The following is a 13,777-nucleotide window of genomic DNA, read 5'->3' on the forward strand; positions in this document are numbered from 1 at the left end:
CCCCAGACATTTAAAAGTCTTGGGAGTGTCTTATACATCACCCATACCTTTTCACCATCCTTCCATTAAACCTTTGGAATAATTCTGATCTTACTGTGTGGTAGCTTTTCTGTTCCAGTTAGCTCTTTCCTCTTACCCCTTAATTTCCCCTCAGGAAAAAAAATCCAATGATAAGCTAATGTTCATGCTAGCAAACTGTTAGTTAGAGACATTATCCATAGTGGACCAATGACACCATAACATAAATATACAGTGCTCAATAAATTTTTGCATCTTTTACAAATAAGTGGAATTTAACTAAAAGTACCTGACCACTAAGTAAGTTTAGAACTATTTCTGTCAATCACCAATGTATTGACTACTCTAATTGATGCAAATATTTTTAGAATCACTATAAAAGTATTACATATGTTGTATAGAAAATACAAAAGAAGACAAATGTCACATTAAACTATCTCAGGAGCATACCTCATCTTATAAATGAATAAAAAAAAGATTACCTTTTCACCAATTTCTCCTTTGATGCCTTCATGTCCTTGTTCTCCCTGTAAAAGAAGAGCATGATTATAGTAATAAGAACAATACTTACTTTCATAATAATAGTGACATGGCTAACATTAAAAGTTATCATTGATTTAAATAAGTTCTTGTGCTATGAAGCTCTAAAACAATACTAAACAACAGAGTCTGAATAGTACAACACACTAAAGGAACAGCTTTCTGAATACTTTCCTGCCTTCTAGAAAAATCTCATCTCACAAAGCCAAGAATTCCACAAAGAAAGCATCTGAGCATGTTACCATCTTGATTTGCACTGAGAATCGAATTACACAGCACAGACCGAGTTTGCCATTCTTGTCCTCAGTAGCATCTCACTAAATCCCGAAGACACAGTCTCTTTTGAAACCTACCTTCTACATGAGCGTCTAAGGAGAGGTTCATACTGAGTGGAGCTAGCAATGACCCTTGGAGTCCTGAGCCCACCTGCCTGCAGCCCCAGACTCCTCTCTGATCTGCTCATGTGACTCACAGCCACTAACAGAGGTTCTGTTCTCTGTGCTGTTCTGGAAATCTAAAAGTGCAAGTGTCTTTCCATCAGCCGAATACTTTCAAATCCCTAAGTTTATTTTTGGCCTAATTTAATATAAATAGATTGATGACATTCTAACAAACATTTAGTAAATGCTCATGGAGAGCCTCCTATTTGCCTGAGACCTATGGTTGCATAGTAGGGAGGGGTTAGAGGTGGGCCATATCTGCCATGCACTCACTGGAAACCATGGCATATGGGATCCAGCCCTTGTTTTCTGAGTGCACAGACATGAGAGACCAACATTTTTGTTTGTTTCTTTTATTTTTCTATTTAAGTTCTTTTCAGAAGATATTTTTGCCGATCAGACTGTCCTTGAGCCCATGATGCATTTTAGAGGTTTCCCCCAAAGCCAAACATGTCATTTCTGTGTTCTGGTGAAGTGTCACCAAAGCTCTAAAAGCTCACAATGGCCTTGAACTGCGGAGCCTCTGGCCTCCATTACCACTATTTTCTGGGATAACAAATACACGCATGCCATCTGACCTAGCTAGAGATGAAAAGTTTCTGATCTCAGCTTTTCTGTAATGCTTCCACAGAGCGGAACATGATATAATTAAACTTTACATCAATTATATAGATTAAAATATGAGTTCTTATTATCTGTACATAGATCATTTATGAGTATATAGGCACATCCATACATTCAAATAAAAAGTGTGTGTTTGTGTGTGTGTGTATAGAAACACAATTAATAATTATTTTCTGCTTCATTTATCCTCAACACGCTATCATCAAACAACAGTTTAGTTCATAGGTACATGGGTCTGCCCTTCTCTTAATAGTGTGCCTTCTAAAATAGAGAATTTAACTCCATCTGGAAATTCAAGCTGACATTGAAGCTGCTAAGTGCCCCTAGCGCCTCAGCCACGATGTCAGCATGACGCAGCCACCGAAAACAGCTGCTGGAAAGTCCGACGGTATTTGCCAGCAGAAAAATCCACACATCCCTTAGCTTGCAGCTCAGCTCGCAGATGCGGCCCATGCTGTACCAGTGGGTTTTGTCAAGAACTGCTGTGAGGAGACCCAGAAACATGCCCTTTCATGGCTCCCAGGCCAATGTTGTGATCTCTAAGGGGCTAGGCAAAGAAACATTCTTAAAAGCTGTGACTGTAAATAAAAGCATGTATTTTCAAATGACATTTCCACACACATATATAAACAAATACATATAAACCTAGATGCATAGCACCTTCAGACATTTTGCTATTAAAACTGGTGACACTTCATCGGAATGTAGGGATGGTATGTTTGGCTTGGTGGGGACATCTAAATTTGCATCAATGATGCTGTCCCCCCTAGTGAGGTTGTCTGGACTGTACCAAGACAGCTGGCTCCACCTGAAGCGACTCCTCTTCCCCCTGGGAATCTGGAGTACATTAGTTTCTGTGCATCCAGGAATGCTTGGCATGGACAGTTGAGCTTGTTCCCAGAGAAAGCAGTCCTTGGGTGGATAGCAAAGGATACAGAGGAAGTTCATTGTGGTGAGGAGAAAGATGTCAGGCACAGAGAGACTCACCCTACATGATGGAAAACTTCTCATTCATCATAAGTATGATGCAACATTCTGCAGGGTTCTTTTTTCTTCTTGTATAAGGAATTGAATCTACAGCTTCATACTGGGTAAGAAAGCACTCCGTACCTAACTGTATTTCCAGCCCCCTTTTACTCTTCACTTTGAGACATGCTTTTGCCAGGTTGTCCAGGCTAGCCTTAGGCTCACTCTATAAGCTGGCAGGCCGTGGACATGCAATATCCCTACTTGAGCCTCCTGTGTGATGGAGGATGATTGGTCTACACTGCCAGGCCAAAGCAGAAAGGTGTATCTTGAAGAGCTTAGGGTAACGTTTTTGCAATGTTGGATATTCTACATCATTGTAAATATTTTTGCTTAAACCAATCTGAGAAACACAACGTGTGCAAACAGGAAATGACAGCAGAAAACACTGTCCCACTGTTCACTCTGACAGTCAAAACATTTCTGGTGTTGCCATAACTCTTCCTTGTCCTTAGCATCAGTACTGATTCTCCAGGGAGGTGTGCTTCTGACACTCTGTAACAAATGTTTCCTTGAGAGGTCTCCAGCAAGAAAATACATCTCTGAGTTCTCCTTGAAAAGACCGGTTTATTAGCTTAGTAGGGAACATTTATAAAAACCCATTACCTTTTGACCAGGTAAACCGGAAGTACCATGTAAGCTGCCGTTTTCATCCTAAAAGGAGTAACCAAAATGAATCTCTTTAGTCACAAATGATACTGAATAAGACACCCCCCCTCAAAAAAAAAAAAGGCTGTATTATTGTTAGGAGGAAAGGTAGCCTTCTTCAGGGTATCTGTCCTGTGTAGGGTATTCCAATTTTCTGTCATGTCACAACTCCAAGACAATCACCTCAACTTTTAAGATAAAGGAATGGGGGCTCTGAGGTGTTGTACTAGTCTCGGGGTTATCTAAGTTGCAGCATCAGCATCTCCTGAGATGTTGAGTGAGTGCTCATGATTTCAGAGCCTGTGTATTCCACCTGTTATTCAGTAATCTTTCGTTCTCTTTCTCCCCAACCCTCTCTCTTCCTTTTTTCTTCTCCCTCCCTCTCTCTTTCTTTCTTTTTTCTCTTTCCTTCCTTCCTTCCTTCCTTCCTCCCTCCCTCCCTCCCTCCCTCTCTCCCTCCCTCCTTCCTTCCTTTTTTCTTCTTTCCTCTTTCATTGCTTTGAAATCTCTGGGCACATTAGTAAATGCTTTTTTTTTTTTTTTATGTGGAAAGGCTTTGTTTCCTGAATAAACTTGTCAGAGAGTTACTCTTCTCGGAATCATCTTCTGTAGATGGTTGTAAAGTGGCTGGGCTTCAAACTCTTGCCACTCAGCTGTGCCCAATTTCCTGCCTCCCTACATGGTCTCTGGCAATCAATTTTATTGTGGTTTATAGGTGTCTTCTTACCTAGCATGAGAGAGCATATATGCACATATGCATATTGTTGTCACATTGTGGACATGCTTATTTCCTTAACTACATCTGCTGATTGCTGTGGGCTCAGTTCTGAAGTCATACCAAAGGCTATATGAAACAATTCCCTTTCCACTTGTCTGGCTCCTGTCATGGGCGTAAATGTTTTCAGCAGATGCCTATCAGGTTCCATTACTGGAATTCTTGGTCACTGCTTTGACAAGTCTCTTCTGTGAACAGCACACCAGGCAGAAGGAGATACTCCAGGGAGAGTGTGTGCATTCTCAGGACCCTCAGGCATTTACTTGGTTCTAGGAATTTACTGTGGTCCCAAATGTTCAGAATCGGGCAGTGAACAATGCTATGATCTGCTCTATTTCTGTAAAATATTTATAAAATCCCCTTAGGAAATAACAGTTTTAAGCATTACCTAGAACACAAATATCATCTCTAATTGTTATTTGTAGGAAGTTTAAGTACATGAAGAAGAACACACCTAAATATTGAGCTTTTCATTTTTTTCCGCTAACACATTTTTTTTGGAAAGTTTTACTATTTCTTTTTCTTTTTCTCTTTTTTAACCAGAAGTGTGCTCCCACACGCATGCACGTAATTTTAAGAGCTCAGTTTTTTCTTTGTTTAGATTAAATTATGAAAGTACTCTATAGGGTAAGTGCTGTAGTCATAGCACAGGCAAAATTTGGTTGTGATAGGTAACTACACGTGGAAGCATCAAAAAATGGCAAAATTATCAGTCTACCAAGCATTTCCATCACTTGAAAGTTAGTATGGTTCTTGCCCAGAGGCGCCAGGCAAGACTAGCAGAAAGCTGCAGTAGCATCTGATAAAGAGATAAGGAAATCACGTTAAGTATGTGACGCCAGGAAACATTCTATGGAAACGGAGCTTCTCTTAGTCATCACTGAAGTATGCCCACTTGTCCCTAAGAAGTGGATTATTTTCCTCAGTCGAGCCAATATAATATTTTATATCATATTGCAAGTTACTCAGGATAACCAGATACCGCATGTAATCCACTAAAGTACCATGGTGCGGAATTTACATTGCCAACAGCCTGTTTCGGAGAAAAAGGAGTTATGACGGATCTTCCTCTCTTCCTTTGCTGGCAGCCAACTTTTCCATATCACATGCCCGAGTCCTGGCACGGGTGTGTCTTTGGTTGACACACTCTGACTGGTAGTTAACATACAGTGTTTCCCTATGGCGAGTGTCAACTTATCTGTCATCTTTCCCTACTTAGAGACTTGAAATTGCTCCTACTTGTCTTTAGTCCCATTAGAGGAGTGTGACCATTCTGGTTCCCATGAAAACATAAAAAGGACATCGTCCAAACATGCTATTGACAAGCGTCAGTGCTGTAAAAGCTTTATCTAAAACATTTGTGTCGGTGGCATCAGTTATCTTAGTGATTATTCTGAAAAATAGGAGCAAAGCCCAGTGCTAACAGCCAGAGTAAACCCAGTTCTACCTACAAAATCAGTACTTGCCCAAGACTAAGAAGAGCACTTACTTGTTTTATTGTGTGTGTGTGTGTGTGTGTGTACGTATGTGTGTGGTCACGAGAGTGTGTGCACGTTTCTAAGTTCCTGCTTCTATTTTCTCCCAGTCTCATCCTTAAGAAAGCATAATATACTTCTTTTTTATCTTTGGATCAAGATTTGAGCTCCCAAAAGTTGTCTTGTGACCTCACCACAAGCGCTGCTCACGTGTGAACACACACTCCCCAAATTAAAACAATGTGTAAACTGTATTCATATTCACCATGACCAACAAATACCATTATCAGCTTCTAATTAACTTTTGCTGTCTGATTCACATTCTGGAGCACAAATAAACAAAATCACACATGTATGCTTATAAGTTAAAGCTTCCTGAACCTAAACTTCAGCCAGTCTTATTTATGACATCTTAAATTAAGGGAGAAAAAAGTCTTCTAGATCTTAGACATGACACCCATTTGGGTGACTATCAAGGCACCCAGTAAACCATTAAGCAATAGTCTGGAGTTTCCAGATTTCTGGGTATAAACTGGCCAGGCAAACTATCTCTTAAACTGTGGCTTTCAAAACAGCATATTATGTCAGAAATGATCCCACACAGAACAGAAAGCAGAGCCACCACACACACACACACACACACACACACACACACACACACCATACTGCTTTGGATACTAAAGCCTAAAGTGTTCTTCTATTAATGTCATTTTGCTTCTTAAAATGTGTTTTCATATACTGATAATGTAACCAAGTATGAGCACTACTAAGATTTCCTTTCAAAGAAAAAATTCTAGTTCTAAACACCTTTAAAAGTTGACAAGTAGGAAAGTTATATTGAGCTTTGAAAAAAAAAACTGAGCAATTTAGAAATTATTTGGAGAGGTGGTAAATGTTTCCTTCCACACTTAGTGAAGTTAGGGACACTTACCCACCTTAGTAAGATCTAATAAAAAAAAATCTGGGATCTTACAGAATTAATACTATCTGCTTAAAGTGTATCTGTCAGAAACAAAGGTTTGAGCTTTATTACATCGTCAGAGTAGGTTAAAGACGGTCTAAATAAATTGGAAACGGCAAAGGCGTAGTGGGGAGATCAAGACGTTTACTGTGAATCATGTGCTGAGAGACCTGATGTGCTCAGGCCTTCCGCCAAGGGAGAGATGATTTAAGATACAGCGCCCAGTGCCATCAGTCAGCTCCTAATTGAGGACGGTGAGATACCAGCCGCTGCAAACTATTTCCTGTCCTGAGTATTCCTCGTGATGAGTAATTTATAGTGTGACTCCATATCCGTTACCTCTGCTAGAGCCCGGCTGTGCTAAAGCCGTCCGTTAACTTAGTTTTAGCCTCGCAGTAGGTGATCGGGAAGCCCTGGAGGATGAAAAAATTCCTAGCAATAGTATCAAGAAGTAAGGAGGTTTTCATTCTGAGACTGGGTGGAAATGAAAGCCAGATAATGGAGACTGGCTGTGATTAAGAGAGCAGGGAGGCGGGTGATGAGGAAACGGAAAGCAAATTCTGGAGTGGCACACGCTGTCCCTATTATATTTCCCTCTGGAAGCATTACTTCTCCGCTACTTCCCTGAAGTTTGCTTTTGCATAAAGCATTGGGAGTTTTTACTAATGCACCCCTCTCCATCTCCCCTCAATATAGGTGTCTAACATTTCTCTTTTGTCTCTCTCCCGTACTCTGGGCTAAGTTTTCTTGTATTCTGCACCATTCAGCTAGCACTAGTTGAAAATTCTATCAACACGTGACATCCTCTGTTGGTCCAGGTGCAGGCATCACAGAGATGAGAGAGATGATTCCTTCTCTTCTAGGAGCTCTCAGGGATACAGACACACATATATTGGTGAAGTAAATAAAATACTAAGTGAGGAGAGTGGGAGTGCTTCCAATTTTGTTTCAGTGGAGAAGGTGCCATTAAAAAGCTGCATGAACTTTGAATGTATTAATCTGTCACGGTGAAGGTGGTGATAAGGGATCAAGATATCAATTGTCTGAGCTCATCTTCAAGCTCTCACTTTTACCTGACAGCTTTACCCAGTACCAGACACTGGTACAACTGACTCTGGCTTGGCTTACTCAAAGATGCTTCTGATGGGGGGGGCCACTTCAAGGAGACTCTACTATCTAAAGCCACAGAAGTCTTACACCAAAGCAGTTATTATCTTTTAAATCCACTGTTCAGTACTTCATAAGCTACACCAAGAGCAACATAGTTAGCCACGAAGCTATGTAAAGAATGGGTGTGTGATCTTTCTCCAGGTAATGTTTTACTATTCATGTGCTAGATACTGATTTCACATTAATCCAAACACGGGCATCAGCAGACTGAGCTCCTGAAATCTGGCTAACTGTTTAGTAAATAAAAGTCAAGTGCCCCGGTGCCAGATACGCCGCCTGTGCTGAGCCTGTCTTCCATCTGTTGTGGCCTCTGCCAACTGCTCTACTTGGGATGTGAGTGGAAGGCATTAGAAGGGAATAAGAAACCACTAAGAAATAAAGTCAGCTGCAGGGGGAGCAGGTTTCTTTTTCCTGTCCCTCTGGTACCTCTGTCCTTCTCAAATTTCTGTTTATTTCAGGACTTTATCGATAAGACAATGACGAGACACTCCACAGAAAGCCAGAGTTTTCCACTAATAATTCATTTTATCCTTGGAAAGTTAGTCAGTGAAACTAGAAAGTAGAATAATGAAACTATATTTTTTTGTGGTCATTTTTCTATAAATATTGGTTTTCTATAAAAATTCCAATCCAATCTTATCTGGATTTGATAAGACCTTTATTATTAAAGTTTTTTTTTAATACACAGGTACACAGAAGGTTCTTTGTTTGTTTGTTTGTTTGTTTTTGGAAATTACAACTTGATTATATAGGTAGTTGATAACCCTGCAAACAACTGAGATTTAATTATTTTGCCCTGAACTGCCCTGGTAGTATTGATACAAACACAAAGATGATATTTTTGTTAAGCTAAAGTTCACATTTATTTTATCATCCTTGACAAAATGTGGTATTGTTCAACATGAGTTGAACAAGGATGACACCGATAGAGATGCCAAAGTGGACAAGGAAGAGCCAGGAGGCCTCAACTCTACACAAACACCTGCAAGCAACTAGAACGTTGACAGCAGGAGACATAATCGTGCCTCAGGAAGAACACACACATTGGTTATCTAACACCAAATGATGAGCCCTGTAAATGTGAATAACATTTCAAAGACTGGGCATGTTATATTTAGGAATATGTCATTATAGATATATCCATATATACATGCAATAACAATAAAAAGAGGCCATGAATTTAAAGAGAGCAGGGAGGGGTATGTGAGAGGAAGGTTTACTCGAGAGAATAAAAAGAAGGGAGAAATGTAATCACACAATTAAAATTTTTAAAAATCCCACTGTTGGATAAAGTTGTGTGTTCTTATTTAGTGGTCTTTGTTTCAAAAATAAAATGTCTTGTGCAAATACATATTAATTTTTTTTTCTTCACTTAGGGAGAAACTGTGGAAATAAGCTTAATTCTGATTGTCCATGGAAAAATTAGGTGAAACTAGAAATGCAGAAAGGAAGCCAAATGACTTAAACAAAAATTATTTTCACTAAACGCCTATAAGTTTCTTAGTCTCTGAGGCATTAACGCCACATCTGGACCAGGCTAGAGCAGAACTCATTAGGATTCAAACAGCAACAGGATGCGTCTGCACGTACATAAGCTGAAACAGCATCTGCCTTTATTTCCTGGAGCTGCAGTATTCTCACAAATGCCTTTTTAGGAAAATAAATCAAGTTTCAAACACCATCATAGAAGAAAGGAAATGCAACGACAATGAACAACGGGTTGGCCTTGTTTCTACTCATCCCAGTGCAATGACTAGGGTGTTTATGGAGAAAAGATCCTTTATCCAAAGTTCCTCAAAATGAGGGTAATCTAGCTGTTTATTATGACAGACAAATTAGCAACTGGCCCACTGCTGTTACAGGTTATTTTAAAAATGTTGTGGCAGTAAGTTTGATACTTTTGTCATTGATAGCACTGTGTATGTATACAGTTGCACACGCTTGCATCAAAAGTGTATTCAATTTTCTATTTGGTGTTCAGGTCAACCCAGAGGGCAGCCATGAATGGGCTATTGCCCACGGAGGGCGGACCACAGATATCCAGAGTCACTGTTAGACACTTTGAAAATATTTCAAATCTAATTTTGAGTTTTGGAAATGGACAAAATTAAACTGTCATATTTTCATACTATTTATTCCTAGAGGTAAAACTGTTAAAATCCTCTCACTTTGCTGAATGAACTAGTTTGCAGTAGTTCTTTGGAGATGGATACAGTCCTCTGCAGGTGTTGGAGTTAGAAGCTGTAACGTTAAAGAAGTTCATAGACTGAAAGATGAGGGATACAGCACTCCCTGGAAGAGAGCAAGCTTCACAATCCACTCCCTAAGCTGCAAGGCAAATGGATTTGCAATCTAATTCAAACTGAGTGTGAAAGGAAGTCAGGGCATTTGGCACCATCCCCATGATGACATAGCAGCAAGGCTCATGAACAATGAGTTCATGTGGGCAGAGCTCTCCTCCCAGCTCCACTCCTTGCAAGTTATAAAACTTAGTGAAGTTCTAATTCTCTTTATAGATTAGGCTCCTAATCCAAAACACGATAATAGGCCTCGCCTAAAAGGTCTGTATGTTTTGAATTAGTTAATGTAAAGGAGGAGGTCCTTGGCAGTGTGTAGCATATAATATTTATTACATAGGTGGCTGTTTTTATCAACATGGTACAAATTTGTAACTTTATGTATACTTCTTTCAAATGAGTCCACTGGTTTGGGAACATCAAGTTTGTTTGTTTTCAAAGAGGCCAAAGACACAGAAGATATTTGAGTTTTATTTTAACATGTCCTGCTAAGTAAATTTTGCATAGAATAAATTCCCTTAAGTGAGTTCTAATTTGGTGAGGCAAGAGCATCATTGAGCTGTGTGTTTAAAATGTACCTTCTTGTTATCAAACATTTATGCCAGTCATTAACCTGGCTCTTTCATGAACCTCTTATTTCGTCATTAAGATAAAGCTAAAGTGATATGGTATAATTTCGGTTTGATAAAGGAGAACAATTTTTGTACTAGAACCCTATCCAGGGAGTGTAACTCTGCTTGCAATTCCAGGTCCATTACTGATGACTAGTATTAGCTTTCTACACACGCCATAAGGGACAAAAATAATTTAGTAACTCTGTCCTCCTGCTTGGCATGGTGACGTATATCTTTCACACCAGAGCTCAGCACATGGAGGCAAGAGGATTCCCGAGTTCGAGGCCAGCCTGGTTTACTTAGTGACTTTTAAGCCTGTCAGGGCCACCTTGTCTCAAACAAACAAAACAACAACAACAAAAATGAAAACATGAAAGTCTTATCCTTAGGTAAAAATCAGTCATTTATCAAGCAAATATGACTTCAGCATAATTTAGGCTCTATTTTGGTTATATTATCACTATCACACAATTAAAGTAGGCTTTATTTGAAAACAAGCTTATTTTTTAAAATATCTACATCTTCCCCCAAATAATTACTACAGTGGTACCTTAGCAAAGTAGGAAGCGAATCAAATTTTCCCATGAAATACACAGGCAGCTAAAGCAAATGTGGGCACAGGGCTGAATTTGCTGAACATTTACACGCTGTTCAAATCCTCACACAATTTTCCCACCTCAGACCAGAAGGACAAGCTGTGCCTGTGTGTATGTGGGGGGTGGTGAAGGAGGTTGTTATGTGCAAGTGCATGTGGGTATGTGCATGTACGTGTGTGTAGGTGTGTAGGTGCGACTCCATGCTTTAACACGTTCCTTTCTCCTGGAAACCAATCCGTTCCATTTTCTCATCTTTATTGGCAGCAGCTCCTAACTATCTGTCTAAGCTTATCAGAAGGAAAGAAGTTATTTGTTTATAGAATGGAATTTTTTCCCTATGAACCAACAGCAGGTAGTTTAGCAAGCTTAGGCCGATTGCAGGTCTACTGGATAAACGCAACACGGATTTGCTGTTAAATCCGTTACTGTTTCGTGATGTTTGACAGAATGGCTGTGAGCATAAGGTGATGAAACCTACTCCAAGTCTGCACAGGCTTGGCTGACGAGAGCAATTTGTATAAGAATATAATCAAATGCTATAATTCCTCATCCTTAAAGTCCAGAGGACTCCATTCTCCAAAAATACATTTCATAGCCCTACATAGTGTATTATTTTACTCCTGTCTCCAAAGAAAAATGCAAGCTTGGTGAACTACTGCTTTGTTTAGGGTCTTCACTTAAAAATAATGACTGCTATCATCTCACCAAACTTCAAAGTGTAGGTCTAGTTTAGAACAAAATTTGCATGTAAATAATTTATTATAGTGTCATACCATATGGAAGTATGAACTGAAACTAGTATGCAAATTCTACTTAATACTGCTCAGAATATGCCTCATTCCATAATCTTAAATCAGCTTCTGGCTTAAATATAAAAAACAAATATTGAGAATAATGTACCAGAGATGTCTGTTCTGTGGCATGTTGCCTGCATGCTTTCTCCAAGATGGTTCAGTAAGTCAAATATATATAGGGGTGTGTGTGTATGTGCTATTATATTATATTATATTATATTATATTATTATGTTATATTGTTATATCTTACATTATATATATATGTTTTTGACAGTACTTTTAAGACCTTTTAATTTTAAGGAAAGAACTCAAAGAATACTGAGGGGCTTTAATTTATTTATGTTCACTGATGCTCTTTAAGTAGAGTGGAAGATACCCTACATATTCATAAGATATGGTACCCATAAGATGCCTGATGAAACTGTGGGAATGTGATCTGTAAAGATATGTGACATTTAATCATGTAAGAGATTTGAACTAATCATTTTCTTTGGAAATTCATTTATAAAAATCAAGGCTGGAGAGATGACTCAGCCACTAAGTGTTAAGTTCACAACCAAAACACCAAAAATCAAATAATGTATTTTTATTACAAAGCAATAGGAGTATTTTATCTGAAATATTAACTATAGTGTGATTTAAAGTTGTTGAAATTTAAAAGATTTACATTTCTTCCTTAGAGTGAAATATTTTGCCATATACCAATTATACCAGCAAATGAAATTCCGGTGACTTTCTTGTTTTTATTTTGCGCATGCTCATTAGCACGATTTTAAATAAATGATAAACCTGAGATTATGGAAGTGAGCCAGCACCCTCAGAGTGGTAGTTGTTTTCCACGTGTGAGTGTTAAATCCTTTTCACAGTGAAATAAAGTGAAGTTAGAAGCAGAGCTGGCACCACCAGCGACACAGACCCTGGGAAGAGAATGTGGCGGAAGAGTGTTTCTAAAAATACTAGGGCGCGCGAGCCCCTAAGCAGGGTCTCTGAAGCTGCAGGCAACTGGCTACCGAGAAAGCAACATAAGCGGATACCGCATTTAGCTCCCCTGGAAGCGGAATGAATCTACAGCCTGCGAGACTCTGAGGAGCAACTGAAGTAACCTGGGTGCAAAATTCAACTGCTTGAGCTGTCTGGGAGAGTATTTGATGGAAAGTCTTGCCGTGGCTTTGAACAGATGTATTATATTACATTAGCTTTTCAAACTCCCAGAGCATTTGCCTCAGGCAAACATTGATACTCATTAACTGATTTCGCAAGGCTCCCCAAATCACTGTTTTGGCCAATTAAGTTCCAAGGATTGAGATTCCCAATTCTAAGAAAGACTTGGTTCAACTAGATTATCAGCAGCTGCCATATCCCTCTGTCATCTGTTGGAGTCGTACTTTAAATGGAGTATAGGCTGAGTCAGCATGTACGATCCAGCCTCCAACAGCATGGTCTTGGGAAAGAAACAAGACCTGAAACTCAGGGACGTTTGTCTCTGTGACATGACGCCTTGCTGCAATGCATCACCACTGTGTCCCAGATGCTTCTTGTTTTCTAAGAATCTGCTTTTCCTTGTAAGATATTTCCTGGCTTACATATTTACTTTCTAGACTATAACTTTCTTATTAACACAGCCTTTTACTGCAACTGAATGCATCTAATGATCATCTAGTTATTGCTTTGGGATATCAAGCTCAGACTTGACAACATTTTTTTTTTCAGCAACTGACAGCCAGAACCTTGGCTGATCAAGGTTTTAAAGCAGGTTTTCATGCATAAGAACCTAAAAGATATCACTTTGGAATATTAA

The 13,777-nt window shown here is 39.2% G+C and overlaps 1 protein-coding gene across 2 annotated transcripts in view; it reads right to left on the minus strand.

Moving 5' to 3' along the window:
• The window catches only part of Col19a1 (collagen type XIX alpha 1 chain), a 324,630-nt gene that overhangs the window by 245,334 nt on the left and 65,519 nt on the right, over nucleotides 1-13,777 (minus strand). For both annotated transcript variants that reach the window (XM_060369802.1, XM_060369801.1), the window contains exons 9-10: nucleotides 3,255-3,302; nucleotides 501-545 (exon numbers count right to left, since the gene is read on the minus strand). In XM_060369802.1, coding sequence (XP_060225785.1) covers nucleotides 501-545; nucleotides 3,255-3,302 — 93 coding nt within the window. The remainder of the gene's footprint in view (nucleotides 1-500; nucleotides 546-3,254; nucleotides 3,303-13,777) is intronic.

This window comes from Meriones unguiculatus, chromosome 16, assembly GCF_030254825.1.
Source record: "Meriones unguiculatus strain TT.TT164.6M chromosome 16, Bangor_MerUng_6.1, whole genome shotgun sequence".
Classification (NCBI taxonomy): Eukaryota; Metazoa; Chordata; class Mammalia; order Rodentia; family Muridae; genus Meriones; species Meriones unguiculatus.